The following is a 19,750-nucleotide window of genomic DNA, read 5'->3' as shown; positions in this document are numbered from 1 at the left end:
GTTCCAGTAGGAAACGTTAGTAGAAGTAGAAGTGTAACTGTTAGCTAAAAGCCGACTTCTTCTGTCTCTCATTCCCATTAGCAGCCATTGTTTACCTCCAAGGTAGTGCCTGGTGAGATTTCTCCTGTGCGTGATTAAACAATAAAAATTTTGTTCAAAACGCCGTTGATTGATGAAATAAACCAACGAAAGACGCCAGTTGTTTTCTAAAAGCAAAACGAAAGAACGCCAGATGTTTCTAAAGCAAAACGAAAAGACGCCAGCTGCTTAACGAAAGACGCCAGATGTTTTCTAAACAATGAAAATTCACAGCGTACATGTAAAATTAAAGTGAGCTGCAAGTCGTCATAACTCATCGAACCTTTAGTTTAAACGCGCCCGATCTCACGTCGGTGATGATGTACTGGGCAGAATTCACGGAAGATTCACGGTTTACCGATGAACCTCCGCAGCTTCGCCTACTCATCATCATTCACTCCGTGGATATGCTGTGATTTTTTTGTTCCGGCCGCAAGTTGCTACTGCTGTTTGTGGTCATCTTGTTTGTTTTGCCCGCGGCATGATCGTGACCTTCACTTGCCAGTATTGTACTGCTACAGTCGGCGAAGTACATTTATAGACGAACTGACTTATTATTATAGGGCAATAATGTATAGAGCGCATTGCAGTGGTATGTCGTGCATAGCACAACGAAATGCGTATTGTTTTAGTCGCCATATTCTTTGATTTGAGGTTAAGAAAGAGGATAGAAGTGACATAGACATTAAACTTTACAGGAAGAAAGACATCTAGTTTGTCACCCTAAAGTGAGGAAGAAGTGAGCGGAGGCGGAAAGACAAAAAGCAAAGCGTTTTCTAAAGATCGCGTCACTAAAAAAAATTAAGCCTGCAACGTCGATGTAAGGTAGCGCGCACTGGAGCCAAAGGCTCTTATGCAGATGTCATACTCGTGTACAATGAATATTTCAGACCAGGTGGTATAGTCCTTGCGGTAAGACTGCCGCTACGCAGTTGCTTAACTGCACTGGTTTAGAAGAAGCTCATACGATAACTACCCTGCCTTCCAACAGGAGGCAATTCAATTTGTCCGACTCCTTCAATTTGTTGAAGGAGTCGGACGTGTAAACAAATCTTTGACGTACTAACGACAGTAGTACGTGACAGTGTTAAACAATATTGCAAAAATTTAGAAACGCTGAGGTATCTAAAACTTGGTCTTCACATGGAGGAAACTGCTGGCGTACCTCTTGAGGTTGCCACGGTAACGTCTGACACAATACCTCTATGTGAAGTTTTAAACAGACGTTCACAGTCCTATTATTTATGTAATAATACCGGATGTAACACTGTTATATAGTTCGACAGAATACAGTTGTGCAGATAACTTTTCAAGGACGCCATCACTCTAAAACTGGGGAGGGTATCGCAGAAGTAAATGTACCCAGTTACTCTTCAGGGCGTTTTCTTTTTTTTTTTTTTACTCTCGCAAAACAACGGATGGAATGAAATGCACTGTTCACTTTGTGTGAAAAGAGAGAGCGAAATGTGCTTTACACTCCACCTTCCTCAGAAAGAGTGGAATGTCCATATGCTCTTGTGGCATGAGTAAAGCGCAGTTATACTCCTTCTCCTGATCAGTATCGATGAAGCGGCATCAAGGGGACAGCGGGCGATGACAACTCTTGATCAAGCACACATGTATCTAGTAAAGAGCACGGCATTTGTTTGTTGTGACGCTGGAAAGGACATGTCAAGATTTTTGGCGAGGGCCCGTTCGATCTCTTAGAATATAGCGCACTGGCATTTGTTTCGGCTTAACTTCTTGATTACTAAAGTGCTGGTGTGTACAGTATTGTTGTCTTAGACATTCTCAAGCCTTGACATTTCACCCTGACATGAAATGTTATTTGCCTTTAGTCACGGTCCCTTTAACATTGATCATCATCACATCTATCAAAACGTTTCCAACTTCGTTTCTTTGACGCACACGAAAGCGTAATCTGTCTATCTTGTTGCTTTTATTGGGCTAGAAGCACATTTTGATTTCTTTTTTTATCGTGCATATTCTTCAATAGAAAGTTGGAAATATTTTTATTTTGCTCTAGCTAAACAACTTTTAATGACGTCACCTGCACTCAATTCATAGAAGCTTAGCAGATGGATATGCCATATTCAAGTATCAAGATATTTCTTTATCAGAGCCACGATTGAAATTCTGTCCCTAGTAAAAAATTTAACTTTCGTGGAGAAACTCTTTAATGTCAGCAACCCTGCTACCATAAAGTAAATCGCAACCCCAGGAAAGATGGTTTGCTGTAACTTCCCTGTTAAGGAGATCTTGCAGGGAAATTAGCGTGATTCTTTGCTTCAGGGCTGCGACACTGCCATTATCTTGTTATGAATGGCGCGTTTGGGAGGATTCATAAGTTGTTTAGGTGCAGTGATACAACTGTTCGGGAGCATTAGAACTCTAAAGCAATGCTGGAACTCATGTGGGAAAAAAGTCTTTTCCTGTCGTACGTGTGCTCTCAAAGAATGGTACTGCACACTCTCTTGGAAGAGTACCAGTGCTCTGGTGGAAGGGCATCACTACTCTCCTAAAAAAGATCACAATACTCATCTCGAGGAGTATCGCTACTCTCGTTGAAAGAATACTAGTGCTCGAGCAAAACTGTATTATCAGACTTTGAAGAAGAGTACTACTACTGTTCTCGTAAAAGGCAGAAGTTCAGGGGAAGGTGGAAGCTTGAAAAGATGAGAATTCGCGAACACGGGGTGTCGCTATGCAGCCGACGTTTCGAAAAGCGGATTTGTCCCCTTCAAGGTTGCAGCCTTGAAGAAGACAAGTCCGCTTGTCGAAACGTCGGCTCCCGCGACACCCTGTGTTCACGAATTCTCATACTGTTCTCGTAGGAATGTAAGAGAGCACTACTCTCCTTGGAAGAGTACCAGTACTCCTGTGGAGGAGCCCTCCTACTACTTGCGGGAGAGTATCACAACTCTTAGAAGAGTAATGCTGCTATTCTTGAAAGAGTTCTGCTATTCTTTCTGGAGGTGTACTACTACTCCCTTCGTAGGGGTCCTGCTACTCTGTTTCGGCAAGAGTTCTATTTCTGTGTTGAGGTGGAGTATTATAATTTATAACCCAGTCTGCGTGCATTACTATACTGTGCCTCACAAAGAGTTAACTACTCTGCAAGAGGGAGGTAAATATGGGACAAGAAAATACTCCCCCAAAGAGAGTGACAGGTACTCTGCTAAGTTTTTAGAGTTCTGGCCTTATTTAGTGTTATACCCGCCATTTGGGTGTAGTTGTTATGGTGCTCGACTGCTAACTCGAAGGTCGCGGTATCGAATCCCGGCCGCGGCAGCCGCATTTTCGATGGAGGCGAAAATGTTTGAAGCTCGTCGTCGATTTAGGTGCACATTAAAGAGCCCCAGGTGGTCGAAATTTCCGGAGCTCTCGACTACGGCGTCCCTCATAATAATATCATGGTTTTGGGATGTTAAACCCCAACTATTATTATTATTATTATTATTATTATTATTATTATTATTATTATTATTATTATTATTATTATTATTATTATTATTATTTATATAGTGTTACTATGTTTCGTAACGTCGCAAGAACAGAAAAATCTTAGGATAATGCGCCTTGTGGGACGCACTTCAACACGCTTATTGGCATATGCAGACTGCTAAAAGAACAGGCGTGCAACAGAAGGCGTGCGGACGCAACTTCATCCGCCCTGGGACAAAATGTATAGAGAACTGCACTAAACTTACCTCATAAATAAATCCCGTCTGCGTGAAGATACGCCTACATATATGAGCATAGTTTATGTGCTTCAGTGTTTATTTACATATATATATATATTCAAAATGAAGCGTTGTACACCAGTGCGCTGCATGTAACAAAAGCACATGTTGATTTTTCTGGGCCTTGTAGGCCAAAATTAGTCTTAGAAATGTCCATAAGGCAAGACGTTCTAGTGTTGGGGAGTTATTGCATAAAACTAAACAAATGTATCGTGACTGGCAGCGCCGCCCATACGCTTATGTTATTATGGTAACGAGTGCACTTCCCTCAAATAATTGTCTGATACTATGGCCTTTTATCAGGTGTCGAGCCCGCACCTACCGTGAGGAGACTCGTTTCGAGAGTATTCACATATCGTACAAACGTTCGTTGACAAAGGCATCTTTCAAATGCCTCGGCGCCTTATTTCTGGTCCCCAATTAATTTTCATTAGAATCCTCACTTACATAATAAAATAAAAAAAAGCAACGAAAAGTGCGCTCTCAAGCGACAAGAACATACTCCGTCGATAATGTTAGCACTGTACATCCTGTCACAAAAGCTCCAGAAGGAACGCACGCACCCAAGTTCTTCCCAACGGCAGCGTTTAGGTGCCTACATCGTTGCGTTTACGTCTCCCTGTATAGCGACACGTGTCTTCCCGATGAAATGGCTACAGATTAACTGTACGAACACAAAGTCAGCTTCTGTCTGACGAAGCTGGCGAATGAACTTGATGATTCCGGGCATGGCAGCTGGCTTCGACTTCGCAATTCGTGGTCCCCACCTACGTCACGTGAGAAAAAAAATGTAAACACCTGAAACTATGCTACTCCTGAAGAGCTGCCCGATGAACTTGTTGATGCCAGCTTGTGGCGTTTGTCCATCTCCGGCGCCAAGCCCGACGCGGCCAACGTGCCAGTTGGCCGGGTTGACGAGCTTCAGCGATCCGCGCACCAAGTCGGACATCGCGAGCATTCCGTTGTTGACGGCCAACTGGAAGCCGTCGTACGCCTGCAGGAGGTCGTGACTGGCTGTTGGGAGGGTGCTGCCAGTGGAGTTTCCACTCGCGTTTCCACTGTTTGAGAGAGCCAACGAGGCATTCCTGAGATTGTGTGATAGCGCGGTCACAAATTCCCTCAGTGGCCGCGTGCTCTCGGCTCCCTGTGTGGCCATCCTTCGCATGAGCATAGGCAGAGCCCCGGTCAGGTTGCGCACCAGCAAGGTCAGGTTGCCCCTCGTCTGCTCCGTGAGCCGCGCCACGTCAGTCCTGGGCAACGACCGGGTGACGTTTTGGGTGTTCTTCAAGTCTTCCTGCGTGTGACCAGGGGAAGCCATTAAGTCGATTATATCAACCCTAAAACAGGAATCTACGCGTGGCAGGAGCTCAAAGAAAGACGAAGGCTTGAAGAGACCGACAGAGCCAATGTTCCAAGACTTAGCAACCTTAGCTATCGCCTTCCTTTCCAGTGTAGTGCGCCTCTTATTTTGCATTCACTTTCTTCGCACCCTATACTATGCACCAGGCCCGTATTAACAAAAACGGGTTAAGCTAATAATGTTCGCAAGACAATATTTAAGCCGATCACAATGCTGGACAGCGAAGCCGGCAATCTAACGCGAGAAAAAAAAGAGCATTTATGAAAAAGAAGTCTGCTGAATTCAGCCCCAATTTTTCCATAGTGAGGCATACGTATGCACAAATTATGCTAACGAAAGCAGCTGATTGCCTGACGACTAATACTTTCATCGAAGCGTTGAATATATTGACATTACTTGTGCGGCAAGAGAAAGCGATAAAGGAATCTAATTAATGTGAGATGATACCACAGTGGTAATTTGCTTGGAAGAGGAATGATAGTATGAAACCATACATCACAAGTATATATAAATGCACAACGGCAAGCAATAAAGCGTCATTGTTCCCTCGAAATAAGCAAAATGCAATAAGTGCTACCTAATTGTTGAAGCTAAATAGCACTAATCTTTCTAGTTTGCCGGTATGTATCCGAGCTGCAGCGACTACATCACGCTGCTTTGCGTCCGCAGCTATAGCTATATAGCTATATGCTAAGGATCATGCGAGTGGGTAACTCTCAGGTAAGTTCTTGTATATCCATCCTCGTTAATACTTATAACACGCTTGTTTATGCGTTTTCAATTTGTCACGTAAAAGGCAAAGACGCGAAGCGAGCGAGCGCTGCTGTTGCGCACGCGAGACAGCAGCGTTCGCTGTTGCGAAGTTGAGAAGCTAGCTCTCGAAGCACTCGTTTCTATGTCTCATCGCCTTTTGCACCTACAAGCTCGAAACGCAGGAAAAGTAATCAGGAATCATGTAGCGGGCCGCGTCATCTTTTGGGCGCTAGTTTTTGAGAATGCAACACAGAATTTCATCTAGGAATTGCCGCAATTATGGTAGTAATTAAATGTTTAAGTAATTTATATTGGTTACTTATCTAAGCGGTGATAAGTAAACAAGCTTGCCAGTATGCACGAGCCTATACAATGCCATTGATCGCATCTTCGTACCTCGTTGCACTTTTTTTTAAAATTAAATTGGTCCTAGTTGGCAGGCCCTACGCTGCATATGGCAGACAGTTCTTTATAAGACGTTCGCTAAAATTTTGCTTGATTGCAAGGCTTGTTACATGTGCCATATATACCCATATTTCTGCAAACTAGAAATTACTGCTGACGTCGGGCGCATATAGTGAGCGCATAACAAAAAGTTATACAGAAACAATTCCCATACATGCACGCACTTTGTGATCATGTTATGATGTTTATGATGCATCGTATCTGCAAATGTTTCTTTCGGCCAGTAAATCCGTATGACCTCTCCGATCAGCATTACAACATTCGTGTCACCAACCTGGAAGCGATGCACGAGCTGATTGGCCGTGGGCGTCATGGCATTCACGCCTGCCGTGGCGATGCTGTTGAATGTTTGCAACGTTCGGTTGAAGTTATGCACCACTGTCTGCAGAGCGGCGCCCGACGTCACCGACTTGGACATGTTGCGGAAGGCTTCGCTGGCCGACTGCAGTGTTCGCTGCAAGGGTTCGATGCCTGACGCGCCACCGGAAGGTGGCAGGCGCAGCCTCTGGAAGCTGTTTTGCAAAGCTTCCAGGTTCTTGACGATGTTGCCGTTCAGCCGGTGAAGCGAAGACAGGTTTCGCAACGCAGGTCCCAGCTCACCGACGTCTCTGATGCGCGGATGATCTGTGATATTTGACTGGACGCGGTCGTACAGGTCCCTAGCGCACTGCGATCGAAACAATAACAGGCGATGCCATGAACGATGATTAGGCTTTTAGTAGGTCGCATGTTATTCTTTAGTTTTTATTAACGCGATAGCGTTAAAGAGCTCGTATCGCAGAAATTCCGCCGTCGGCGTCGGGGCCGTTGGTTGTGAGCGAAAAATCATCATCTTGTCCGTGAGCGAAAAATGGAAAAAGCTGCAAATAAAATAAATAATAAAAATGTTGGGTGCGAGTGAGAATCGAACCCAGGCCGTCTGCGTGGCAAGCAGGTGTTCTACCACACAGCCACGCCTCTGCTTGGAGTTGCATTGAAAGTAACTTTCATGCTTCCCAAAAATACGCGTCCTGTATACAGGTGTCACAGTACGAGATGTAATATCGCAGTAATATTGCGTGGTACAAGCGTACATTGCCATCGGGCGTCACACCATGCCAATATCATATTGACTTCGTGGTTTAAAGAGCCACCCATTACAAAAGGCACACACATTACTGCGCGTATTCCCTTAGGACCACGTAGTGGGTGCATCGCAACATCGAAAAAGTTTCTCGCGCATACTTGCTCCTAGTTTAAAGCATGCTACCCTTTACATAAGGCACATACCTTAGTGCTCGCATTCTGTTAAACACTCGTAGTGTTCGAACTGCGCACTAGGAACAGAATATCGCTATCGCGTTCAACTCTTAAAGGCGAAGCTTAGGCGTCCCCCAATTTTTTATACTCGCAGAAGCCGCGCCATTTAAGGCCTTCGGCTTTAATAGCGTTCCAAGAGACCCTTTCGTGGAATACAGGCACGTAAATGTTAATTGGAAAGCGCCACTTTCGCCCACAGGCGGCCCCATAAAAGGAAAATAAGTGGTGTTATACTATATGGTGGTTTCTTTTTATGACTAAGTTTGTAAATTATATGTATACGGTGCCTATTTCAATGTTTAAATTTCTGCACAGTGAACCAACCAGTGAACATCTGACATCTCAGCGCATCAGGTACAGCACCAAATTGTATCTTTCTATAGAAGAGCTTACAAACTGATTCCAAGGTAAAAAGGCATGTTAATGTGGGCGTAATCAGTACGCGTGCGCTAGTATTGAAGTATAGTCTCCTGAATAATCCATTTCATTGCGCATGTTGTTTAGATCATTGCAGCGCGTTTTTTTTTTTTCAGCTCGCTTGGCATAGTTTGAAGTGAACGACAGCGCGTAAAACAAGGGCGATGACAGCACGAACGACATCAGCGCTGGTGAATAAACGAAAGAAGGGGAATTTTAAGGGCTCGTTTTTCTTTGCTAGACACAACATTAATTAGAACCAACAGACAAGAAACCCTACGGAAGTATATAGGGGATGTTATTTTGTAATAATTATGACGTAAATGTGAAGAAAGTAGAGTGGACGAAGAGATAACTTGCCACCGGCACGGACCGAACCTGCGACCTTCAAATAACGCGTCTGATGCTCTACCGCTGAGCTACGGCGGCGGTCGTCCTCCCGTCCACATTATGGCGTATATATGTGCATTTAAACCTCGGAGTGTTAGTAAGCGCCGCTAGTAGCCATGACGGCGAGTGTGGAACATCCTTTTTCTGCCTGCTCGCGTCACTCGGTCCCTGCCGGCGGCAAGTTATCTTTTCATCCACTTTCTTCACATTTACGTCATACTTACTATACAAAATAACATCCCCTATATCAGCGCTGGTGTCGTTCGTCTTCTCTTCGTCCTTGTTTTACGCGCTGTCGTTCACTTCAAACAATGCAACACCACCCAGCCCAACGTCGTACCCTCTTATCGCTTGGCATAACGGGCACGTTTACAATGACAGCCGTTAACGTCGAAAACACTAAAAAAAAAAAAAAAAAAGAATAGCGAAGCTTGCACTGAGTCTCGCAGGGCTAGGTCACACCAGAGCTGGTGGGCACCTGGATGGTCCTGGCTTGGCTAGGCTTTTGCCCTCTCACCTGTGTCTTTCCCACCCCTTGCTATTCCATACTTTGAATGGCTATGCATGCTCTCTTTTTTATCTTTTTTTAGTCTGTGTCTTTTTCTTTCTCTCTACGTCTATTTGTTTCTTTGTCTTTCTATGTTTTTCTGCCTGTCTTCCCTTTCTCTCTCTCTCTCTGCAGTCGTTCTCTCGCCTTCTTGTTCACTTTTTCTTCCCTTTCTTTACACCTATTTCTCTTTCTGTTTCTCTCTATGTATATGCTCGTTCTCCCCTCCTCCTTTCCCTCCTCCACACCCTCGCATCCCTTTGCCACCTCCTTGCTATGCTATACTACACAAGGTTATGCTGTGCTCTGCTAGCGTGCCTGGATGGCTGTGTGGTTACGACGCTCGTCATCGGATGGTAGGGATGCGGGGTCGAATCTGGCCTCGCCAAGAATTTCTCTCTTTCTATCTTTCTCTCTCCCTCTCTCTCTGTACTCGTTCTCTCACCCATCAGAGTTACTACATCCCACGCCGGACAAATTCATGCACGTGCTCCGGGAACGAAGAAGAAGAGGAAGGCGGTGAAGAAGAGGACGGAGAGAGCGAGCGCGTGCCGGTTCCTGATGATGGTAATTTTCGATGTACGACGCACGGTAAACATCGACCATAACAGCTCTGCTGTCAAACTCCTATAGCTCGTATGTGCCACAGAAATTCGGCATATCCCACTACTCACCACAATGGTCCGCTTAAAATTAACAAGGGAACCCACGGTAGGCAATCACCGATTATAATAATATCTCGGGTTTAACGTCCCAAAACCGTAATATGATCATGAGAGACGCCGTAGGGGAGGGCTTCGGAAATGTAGACCACCTGGGGTTCTTTAATGTACACCTAAATCTAAGTACACGGGCCTCAAATATTTTCGCCTCCATCGAACATGCAGCCGCCGTGGCCGGGATTCGATCCCGCGACCTTCGGGTCAGCAGTCGAGTGCCATAACCACTAAACCACCGTGGCGGGGCGCGCAAATACCGATTAGGCGCCGCACGTTTCAGCTTCTCTTGTTCACCATCAGTACAGACTGCTTGGGCAGTGATTGAGCACGTGCCTGTTCATGATGATGATAATTTTCCATCTACGACACGCGGCAAACCTCGAGCTTAAGAGCTCTGTTGTAAAAATTATGTAGGTACAGACCACATGGTGTCTGCATACAGGAGCGAAGGGTTGGGGGCCAACCATGTACCTTCGAGAGGCTTCGAAATTTAAAGCAGGCTTCACTTCAGACTTTTGCTGCCCACTCTAGCTTCCAGAACCGCACTTTTAAAGAGGGCGAGCAAGGCATTAAAACGTAAAATTGCATGTAGTTTCAAGCCTGTTGTCAGCAGAAGCAAATCAACGAAGCTTACCTTGTTGAACTTGACAATTTCTACGGAGTTGTTGCCCTGCAGAAAGAGGTTGACATATACATTGTTACCATTGCGCCTGGGAAACTTCAATTGGAAGCACGTCAATAGAAGCAGCTATTCACCTTTGTTGCTCCACGCTGTAGGCACTGCGTATAGAGGAGAGAAAAAAACAGCAAACAGAACGTGTTAGTGAATGTTCACGATCTTCGTATTGGAGTGACGCAAGCATTTCACAGAGTAACGGCAACCCCAACCTAAAAGGTCCACATTCTTTCCATTTACAATGTGGGGCTTTAAGGCCGGGTGGCCGCTGGTGGCTAATTTGTGCCAAATTGGCTGCTTCACAACTCTGTCTGGCGATGAAAATTTCATGTTGGCTCTATGGCTACTTTCTGGCTACTTCTAACTGCTAAACTGGAGCCATTTTTTTATTATTTGAAGATAAACTAGAAAGTAACCCTAAAGCGTAGCCATCGTCTCCAAGCTTTTCTGTCGTGTTAACCGATGCGCGCGCATGTCCTGCTCCCACGAGCGGGCTGCTGCTCATCGAGGTACCCAACACGCGGCAGGACTAAAGCTGCAGTGACGAAGTTGCGCGCATGCAAGCGCGTGGCTATAGCACACTGCTGACGCTGCGCACCAGTTTTTAATGCTGATTCATAGCGCTTGTTCGCGTGTGAACTTGACAAAAAAGAGATGCGCAACAAAATGGCTGTTCATCTTCAACCAGATTTCACTACTTGAAGCCGGCCTTGTACTTCGTTCTACGGCTTCAAGGAAAAACAGCTTCAGCTTTTTTAATGTTCCGACTGAGTCGTTGGCCCAAGATTACTTTGGCAAGAACTCTCCCTATTGTAGACAGACTGCAGGCAACCTGAACTTAAAATAATTTATCAATTTATTTGGAACTTGCCTGTGGCCAAGCAAGAGGGAAAATATATTGTGCTCTTTATTCTACGTTCTGACTTATGCAAAATTATATTGTTTATTGTTCGATAATAAAAAACTCTATTCATAATATCGCTTTTGTTCTATTTGGCTATAAATGTGGCGCTAAGATTAAATGAGGTGGCTACTTTGGGCACTTTCAGCTTGAGTTTTGGCTCTTTTTCAAATCTGTCCAACGGCAACCCTGCTTTAAAGCAATAAACTGAACTGAGCAAGTACGTCACATAGGGCCGCGCCCCTTTCCTGGATTGAGGAACAAAGTGTGAACAGCTAGCTTTCGCGTGGTACATTGTGCAGACCCTTCGGACGTTATCACTGAAGAGTTTTAATGCTGCAGGTGTTTCGTCTGCTACGTGAGGCACTGAGGATGACTCTTTGAAGATGCCAATGAGTCGCGTCCTAGCAGCGGCGGCAGAGATACGGTTAAGACTTCGAACAAGCGCATCACTAGACAGACGTCAAGAGTTTACCCGTTATAATACCAGGTTTAACGTCGTTTTTTGCATGTATGAACCAAAACTTATATTGGAAATGGCCCAGTTCCATGTAAAGAAATGGCCGCACTTGGTCAAAGCCGCAAAATGGTCAACGGTATGACGAACGAGAGACAAAGAGAATGGAGCCTCTTTCAAAACTTCATATCTCACGTATAGCAGTAGCTAACATCTTCAGGTGGCATTACTTTTAACTGATCTGTTCCCTTTGTGAATACTTTAAGCGACTCTTCTATCAGGACCCCACCAAAGAAATTACGAACTGCGGCCTACTTCTCTGGAATGATAATTTCGCGTAAAACGAAATATGAGTGGAAACAGCCTCTGCAGGCAAAAATAAAACTGTGACAACACAGAAGAGGATTTTGTTATTATTCGACAAGCCTCTGTTATGTACCGTAGGTGAAATGCATGCGTCCGTTGGTTTACTGCCAATAATAACTGCGCGCTGAAAACGAAGACGAAGGAAGAGGTACAGACATCACAGGCGCTGACAATAAAATGGAAAATTTACTGCCGACACGACTCAATACAGACTTCAACTACGCATGCGCCTGCAAGGAATTGAATAATCATGACAACGGGTTATGGTTAAATTGATTGACACAAAATGACCACACGAGAGAAAAAAGGAAAATTGTTAAGAAACAACAAAATCGGTGTGGCAGTCGACTATTACGAGATTGCGCAATCTACAGAAATTATGCTTTTTTTTTCTGGAGTTCTTTCTAAAGCTAAATGACTGTCTGTTGGATGCATCGTTTTCTGAGCTACACGTACTGAACCTGTGAGACACGTATACGCTTGGCGTCACCTACAGAGCGCCAAGCTTCGAGAGCAGCTACGGTACCTTTGAGAACTCTTGAAAGCCATGCGTGGTAATTTCGAAGCTGGTCCCGTTAGCCAGGCGAATGTTGTACTTGTGGGCACTTGCGTCTTCTTTGTCGGATTCTTCTGCAGACGAGTGAAGGTGCGAGACAAATAATAATGATCACGGCGGCGGAAACGGAACGTGGAGAGCAGTTACTCGACCTCGATCCAGCAATAAGAATGGCTGTTAGTAGGCAGAACTTGAGCATGCTGGCATACGTAGCCGCCATGGCAACAGTTTATCTGTATGCAGGGCGGCATATTGGCATTAGTGTCTGCAATTATGAATACTCATCTCGCAAAGAGAAAAGGCTGCAATGAACACGTATGACCAATAAAGGAACACATATATAGGACGGCCAGCTTAACAAGATCGACGCCCGAAACATGAAAGTCGTATGTGAACAACCTAAGGTTAAATGTCCCACCCAGAGGATATTTGCATAGATGTTCCAACCAATTGTATTTGCTCATTTTCGTGACGTCAAGCACCTTTGACGTATTGCAGGTAGGTGATTTTTCCATAAAGACACATGTGCGTGCGGCTCGCTTTCGGTAAAAAAAATCTTTCTGGCAAAATGTCACCTAAAATTCCGACAGCACTAGTCGGGGAAAGATAATATTTTAAGTAGGGACGACTAAATTTTAATTATGCGTACTATTTTCAGCGAAAAAAAATACTTGCGCACATGAATGGTGGCGGGCGCGTCGCAGTTCTGGGGGCGGAGCGTGTATTTAATCTTAGGTTGTGACCAACTATATATCCTCGTTGTTCTATTCACTGAGGGCTGCTCGGACATGCACGAAATTCAAACCATTACGAGCCGCAAAGCTATATTTGTCCAGTGTCTTTTTTCATGCTGATCATCGATGATGATGATCACAGCGCGACTGCGGAGAAATGAGGAAAATGACTAAAAAAAAAAAGACTGTTAGAAAGGTAAGAAACAATTGTCGCGCTGTGTTCATTGTCAAGGAATAACAACTAGCTCGGTCCCACACCTTGCTTCGGTTCGGCTACGGCAGTGAACAGGTGAGTACGTCCTCGTAGCTGTTGTTACAAGTCGTAACGCTGTCATCTTTGAGTTACTGGTTCAGTAGAAAGAATGAGATCACGTTTATGTCTCAATACTTCAACGGGCGCCCATGACTGCTTTACCGCTGTTATCACTTTGTCATTCCAATATCTTCCAATATCATGGAAATTTGTTGCCGGCACCTCTTTGCGTTCCCATGGAGATTCAGTTTTTGAACCTGCGCGCGCCTTTTTTTTTTCTTTTGCCTCCTCGAACGCAGTGCGTCCAAGTTTGCCGTACCAGTTAATAGGAAATATTCTCGTTCTTGGCGATAATCCCGTTTTCTCTTTATCACCCCTGTACAAAATGCTTTCGTTCGCGACGTCGTACATAACGGGAGCGGAAAATTCAAAGACCTACTTTTTTATGCCGAACTTAATTACAGCAATAGGAAGTATTGGAGCTCATAGATGGATGCTGGAATCTACCTACCCCTGCTTCTGCTAACTCTATAGAACAACCGGCGATAAAACCACTCTTTGGGATATGGCGTCTCCAGCGGCACATATACAACCTATATTCGCAAAGAAAGCAAGAAGCTTTTTTTTTCTTTCTTACAGCGACACGTTTAGGGGGAGGTTAGCAATGAAGTTTAATGGCTGTGGCGGCAAAGCCTGACAATGTTGTGCCCCAATGGCTCTGGCGCTGAAGCCGCCACTAAAGAACAGGCTGTCAGAACCGCGCTTGAACAAGTTTTCACCAATTGCTACTGCATGCAATCGAGGCCGTGAGATAGTAGGGTATTTCAAAAAGGGTGTAAAAACTCGCTTATTTGTTTTCGCTGCCTTTTAGCTACACATAAGTTGTGTGAGCGACATCTATCTACGAAAACTTTCTTTGATTTTTTATTTTATTATAATGTTTAAACGACAATTTTGTGCCCGGAAAGTTCGCGGCGTTACGGCAAAGGGTGCGGGAAACGATACGCTATGCGCGCTCTTGAAATATACTGAATGGTATCGTCGCCCTAGGCCAGGGCTGCGTAGCCTACACAGCTTGCAATGGGATTTTTAATGGCACACTAGCTGCACGGGTAATTTCTTCACCATAAGAAAAAACAAAGAGTACTTGTTACTCTTTCTGGTGAGTCCATATTTGCCACATATATGACTGTATATAAAGATACGCGTGAAATCTCTTCCCATCGGCTATCCGATGAGAGCACAATGATCTCGAAAGAGATTTCACGTGTATTTTTTTAGAGAGGCTATTATGGGACAAATTAGGAGTCACCAGAAAGAGTAAAATGACTCCTTTTTCTTGCGTATTCGATGGTGCACTGAGCTGTAATTCGTCAATGGTCATATAACAAGAAAAAAAAAACTTTTTTTCCTTCGCAAAACACGACCTACACACGTGACGAATCGGCCATCTTTGTGGTCTCAATTAAGTTACAGCGAACGCGAAAAAGAACGAAACTGTGCGATCTTTCGTTTTTTGTTGTAAATCGAACGCACGCGTCAAGCTGTATACCAGCGACGACACCATAGTAGTGTCCGTGTAATTGAACCCGCTTTTCCCTGTTGCATGTTCTGATTGGACGGCGACCGCCGGCAGCGCTTGCGAATGCACGTTTGTTTTATTAAGGAGCTTGCCCATTATTAATGTTCGCAAGTACTTGCTCACATATTGAGTCGCGATAAATTGTTGAGTCCTATATCAACACAGGCTCGATGCCGTTTGGAAAATCTGAAAAACTTTGACGCCGCTATTTATGAAAATATTTAAACAAAACTAAGTGACAAATCAGTGCAGACCAAAGCAATGCGGACTCGCAACATCGGTATTTAACAGGGACGTAGCCAGAAATTTTTTCGGGGTGGGGGTGGGGGGGTTGGGGGTGGCGTTTAACATACTTTATGTATGTTCGTGCGTGAGTGTGTATGTGTTCGTGTACATATACGCAAGCAAAATTGAATATTTTAGGGGGGGGTTTGAAATCCCCCCCCCCCTGTCTACGCACCTGGTATTTAAGCGGGGAAAGTCACTTTTCATCTCTTATAACGACAAAAGGCGCAAGGTTTTACTCTCTCTAGTGGTCATGGCCTTTCCTTTTATTCTTCGCGGAGCTCTAGTTTCAGGTAACACTTTTGCATTGAAACATCAATGATCGCATTTGTGAAGAGAAAAAAAGAAGAAAACGCACAACGTTGGACCTTTTTGACCTTTCGAACACCCGTGAATCTTTTGACGCATTTCCAGCAGCGCCTGAGTTTACTCGAAGATGACAAACATATAGTGACCATGTTTTTAAGATTTTTTCTTAATGACACCTAAGACAAAACCCCCATAGTGAAACTTCGCTGGAGCTCAGAGGCACGTAGAAGCGTTTCCATAGATTTTATGAGATCTTTGATGTGAACAAATACGCGAACAGAGTTCACGATGCTACGAGACTTGCTTCCCTCGTCGGAGGCATTGCGTCTGCGGGCACACCTTGTTTTACGGCTCTGAAGCCTTTTACGGCCTTCGTTACAAGACGTCCTCAAAGTCAACAACGATTGCGATGATAGCATACACAGTCATCTCCGCTGGCAAAACATGAAATGGTTTTTTTACTGAAATGCGGCCCGTGGGAATTCCAGAGAAACTGACATTGGCCCACGCTGCAGGTATTGAGTTGTGGGCCATCTTCCCCATATTCTACAATCAGGTGAAATCACAAGTGGCTCGAATTGCATGCAATAATACGTAAATTCCTTTTTTGTGTGTTTGTGTGTCTTTGGTTACCGGTCCAGAGGATTCACTGAAGGAATGCCACTTAACAAGCCGATTTTTTCGTTTAACTGAAGCAATTACCTTAGTCGAAGCGCATTGGCACCTGGGGCTCCCTTCTTTGCTGCATGCTCTCCCCCTACCCTCTCCCCAAATCGCTATCCCCCCCCCTTCTGGCCCCGGCATTTATTGGTCGCCTCAATTTTTTTCTGGGTGGTGGTGAACGCTATGCAATGCACCGCGCCTCGAGGACGCTCGGAAAGTCGTGCATAACCGCCCTGTGCCTTTCCTGACTTACTTTTTCTTTTTTAAAGACGATAGTCTTTCTTGGGGAACTTAAACGCAGAAATTTTGGTCTGTCTTTCTGTCTTTCTGTTTGTCGGCACGTCCCTCGATTCAGCCACTCGGCCATAGTGGAACCACTTGCCCAAGGGCCAGCCGTCTTGAACTGGTACGGCTGTTCATACTTGTGAACGTTGTCGATCAAAAAGTAAATATCATGCATATCTGAGGTGCAACATCACTAGGTAAGTATTAGGTGGCGTGTTCCTTTAATAGAAAATGCATACATACGTAATTTTAAGGACCCTAGTTTCTTAAGCTGCGCTGAAAATGCATAAGAATGGAAGCTTGAGCGAGTTGGTATGCGTTCATCTTTGTTGAAACAGCGCTCACTAGACGACGACGAAGTAAAAGAAGGCACAGGAAAGGCGCTGCCTGTCCTGTGCCTTCTTTTACTTCGTCGTCGTCTAGTGAGCGCTGTTTCAACAAAGCTGAAAATGCGACTGCGCTGAAATTTGCCTTCCTCCGTGCCCTTCGCACGAGCTCATTGTTGTGTTTCGGTTTCGGTTCTGTATTGCACTGTACGAATGCCATGGGTTGGTGTTGAAAAACTTTAGTTTTGAGAAGGCCAAGAAGGTGAGAAAAATATTTAAAAAATGAAAAAGCAGCGTTGTGGGCGGCCTTCAGGCTGCCGGTTGTGGGCGCCGCTCTGGCGTACCTGTTTTACCCAGGCGACGTGTAAATAAAAGTGTGTGGAGAGTACTCGTTGAGTGCGGACGTTTCTCTGCTTCAGCGCTTCGCGCCAAACCGCGTTTTCGGGCTGGCTGGCGTCCCCGCCGGTCGCGTTGGTCACCGCCGGTCTTCGCCTGCTCCTGCGCCGGGACTACCAGCACGCAACACAGCACTCATGTTTCCCGACGTATTGCCAGATGGCGTCCATATCTCACACAGCGCCTCTTCTATCGTCTTTACACGACATTTGCAGCGAAGCACGCAGATACGCGGCCAATTTTTTTGTCGGCCGATAGTCTATTACGGGTTGCCCTATTTCCGTGCACAAGGAAACGGGCCAGTGGCTGTGTTTTCTTTCTCTTTTTTCCACAAAGCAGAAGTCGGTATGATGCAACACAATGGACGGAAGAAATAAAGAGGTTCCCAAAAAGATGGCACTGGTGTAATAGCATTACCTCGCTGTTTCTAAGAGTAGGTTGGGGCAGACCAAAGTGCGCCTGTTCGTAATAGATATTGTAAAACTGTGTGGGTGTTGGGGACGTGCGATGAAGATAGTTTTGTTCTTCTTCCGTTTCATTCGCTGCCCTCTATATACAATCAAGATGGTTTGACGTCGTGCCGAAGAAAACCAGGTATCTTTCGAGGCTGCACTTTAGAAAGGGAGGAGATGCGTAGTCTAGACATGCAGTGCTCCGCTGGTTTGTGTGTGATGCTTGCCGAGAAAAAAAGGAGGGATTACTGCGACCTACGACATATCCTCTGACTATGCACCAGGAACAGAAGCCGGAAGACGCCTACCTTTTTACCAAGATAACGAAACTGGTCCGCGCATGTCGAACGAGACCACTTTTACTTTATAGTTTCATTTCACAGCGAGAGATGTTTTGATATCACTCCCAGTTAGCACTATATGTGTCCCAGCTACGCTTAGCCACGCTTAATTTTAAGACACGAGAGTTAATAAACATATGTACGGTGTTTGGCCATATTACCGCTTTCACTGACAACACTATGTTTGTGCACCAACAACTCGACTAATTACAAATGGCTTAACAATTAAGGCCTACATGGGCCTTTCTTTCCAAGGGATAACATCTCAAGCCGGCATGTCCATGACAGCCGCACAGCAACTGGCACTGTTTGAGAGTTAAACCTCAGTACATCTGCGTGTATACAGACAGTTCGTGTCATAAAAAATTCCTCTGCTTCAGCATTCGTCATACAACATTTGGCGCTAGTTCAAACGTTTAGATTATTCCGAGTAACCTATTTCAGCCTGGCAGAACTGTTCGCCATTCTACGTGTGTTGTGCGTGATAACATCAGTAGAAAGTTCCCAATAACGGTTATTTTTGAAAAATAATCTTTAAATGGTATTTTATTGCATGAGACGTTCAAAGAACACACCAAAACAAGCGCGATGAATGACATAATTGCATTTCACTGGATACCAGGATATTGCAGTATTCTCGGGAACGCTGCAGCAGACGCGGCAGCGAATCGGGCGCACAATAACCTAGAGACAAATGGCTTTCCTTTTTCACGCAGTGAAGAGAGATACCCGATCGTCTCAGTAAAAGCATCTGGTTTGATCAACAATTTAAGAGTTCGGAGTTATTCTTTACAGACCTAGATATACAACTATCAGCCTTGTCGAATATCAACGAAAAAAAGAAAAAGAAAGTTTGAAACATCATTGCGACACCTGCTGCTTTGAATACAGCATCCACGCGATACTTCATATATAGAGGATAAAACGTGCTTTTAGTCTGCAGTGTTCTTGTGTCCGCCCAGACGAAGATGTACATCATCTCCTCCTTGAGTGAACGAAACATGACTCACCACGAAGTATATTTTGAGAAGAATGGTTACATTTAGATAGAAGGCCATTCACCCTAAAAACCTACTTGGTCTACTGCCAACATGGACGTTCAGAAATGCTGTTCAGAAAAGACAGGTATTTTATGAAAATGTTAAATTTTAATTTATCCTAAAAGCGAATCGAGTAATGTAGATGTTTTGTTTTGAAGAAAAATTGCGTTATGTCATGTTCACGCGTTTTACCTTCTGTGTATTTTTTGTATTGCGTGTTTTGCTGTGCATTATAGGCCATTAGGCCATAAAAATTATTTGACTTTTTGTATCAATATGCGTACTTTTTTGTAACAGCACTCGTGCACAAAGCTTTGTGATTTATCTACTGTTGGATTTTGTTGTGTTACTCATCTA

At 44.6% G+C, this 19,750-nt stretch overlaps 1 protein-coding gene across 1 annotated transcript; it reads right to left on the bottom strand.

Moving 5' to 3' along the window:
• Positions 1-4,593: 4,593 nt before the first annotated feature.
• LOC119385445 (uncharacterized) lies at positions 4,594-12,947 on the bottom strand. Its single transcript, XM_049415513.1, has 6 exons — positions 12,875-12,947; positions 12,698-12,801; positions 10,528-10,551; positions 10,406-10,441; positions 6,674-7,066; positions 4,594-5,115 (listed from the first exon to the last, which is right to left on the bottom strand). The coding sequence occupies exons 1-6, from the start codon at positions 12,945-12,947 to the stop codon at positions 4,594-4,596; spliced, it is 1,152 nt and encodes a 383-aa protein (XP_049271470.1).
• Positions 12,948-19,750: the final 6,803 nt, after the last annotated feature.

The sequence above is a fragment of the Rhipicephalus sanguineus genome, chromosome 1, assembly GCF_013339695.2.
Source record: "Rhipicephalus sanguineus isolate Rsan-2018 chromosome 1, BIME_Rsan_1.4, whole genome shotgun sequence".
Taxonomy (NCBI): Eukaryota; Metazoa; Arthropoda; class Arachnida; order Ixodida; family Ixodidae; genus Rhipicephalus; species Rhipicephalus sanguineus.
Note: the sequence above shows the minus strand (reverse complement) of the source record. Positions and strands in the feature narration are given on the sequence as shown.

What these genes read in the sequence shown, in the direction of transcription:
- LOC119385445 (XM_049415513.1), bottom strand. Translation starts at nt 12,947, where the DNA reads ATGGCGGCTACGTATGCCAGCATGCTCAAGTTCTGCCTACTAACAGCC. An exon ending in GCTTTCAAGAGTTCTCAAAG is followed by an intron (nt 10,552 to 12,697) that starts GTACCGTAGCTG and finishes CTCTATACGCAG; the next exon opens with TGCCTACAGCGTGGAGCAAC. An exon ending in AGCTCGTGCATCGCTTCCAG is followed by an intron (nt 5,116 to 6,673) that starts GTTGGTGACACG and finishes GGTCACACGCAG; the next exon opens with GAAGACTTGAAGAACACCCA.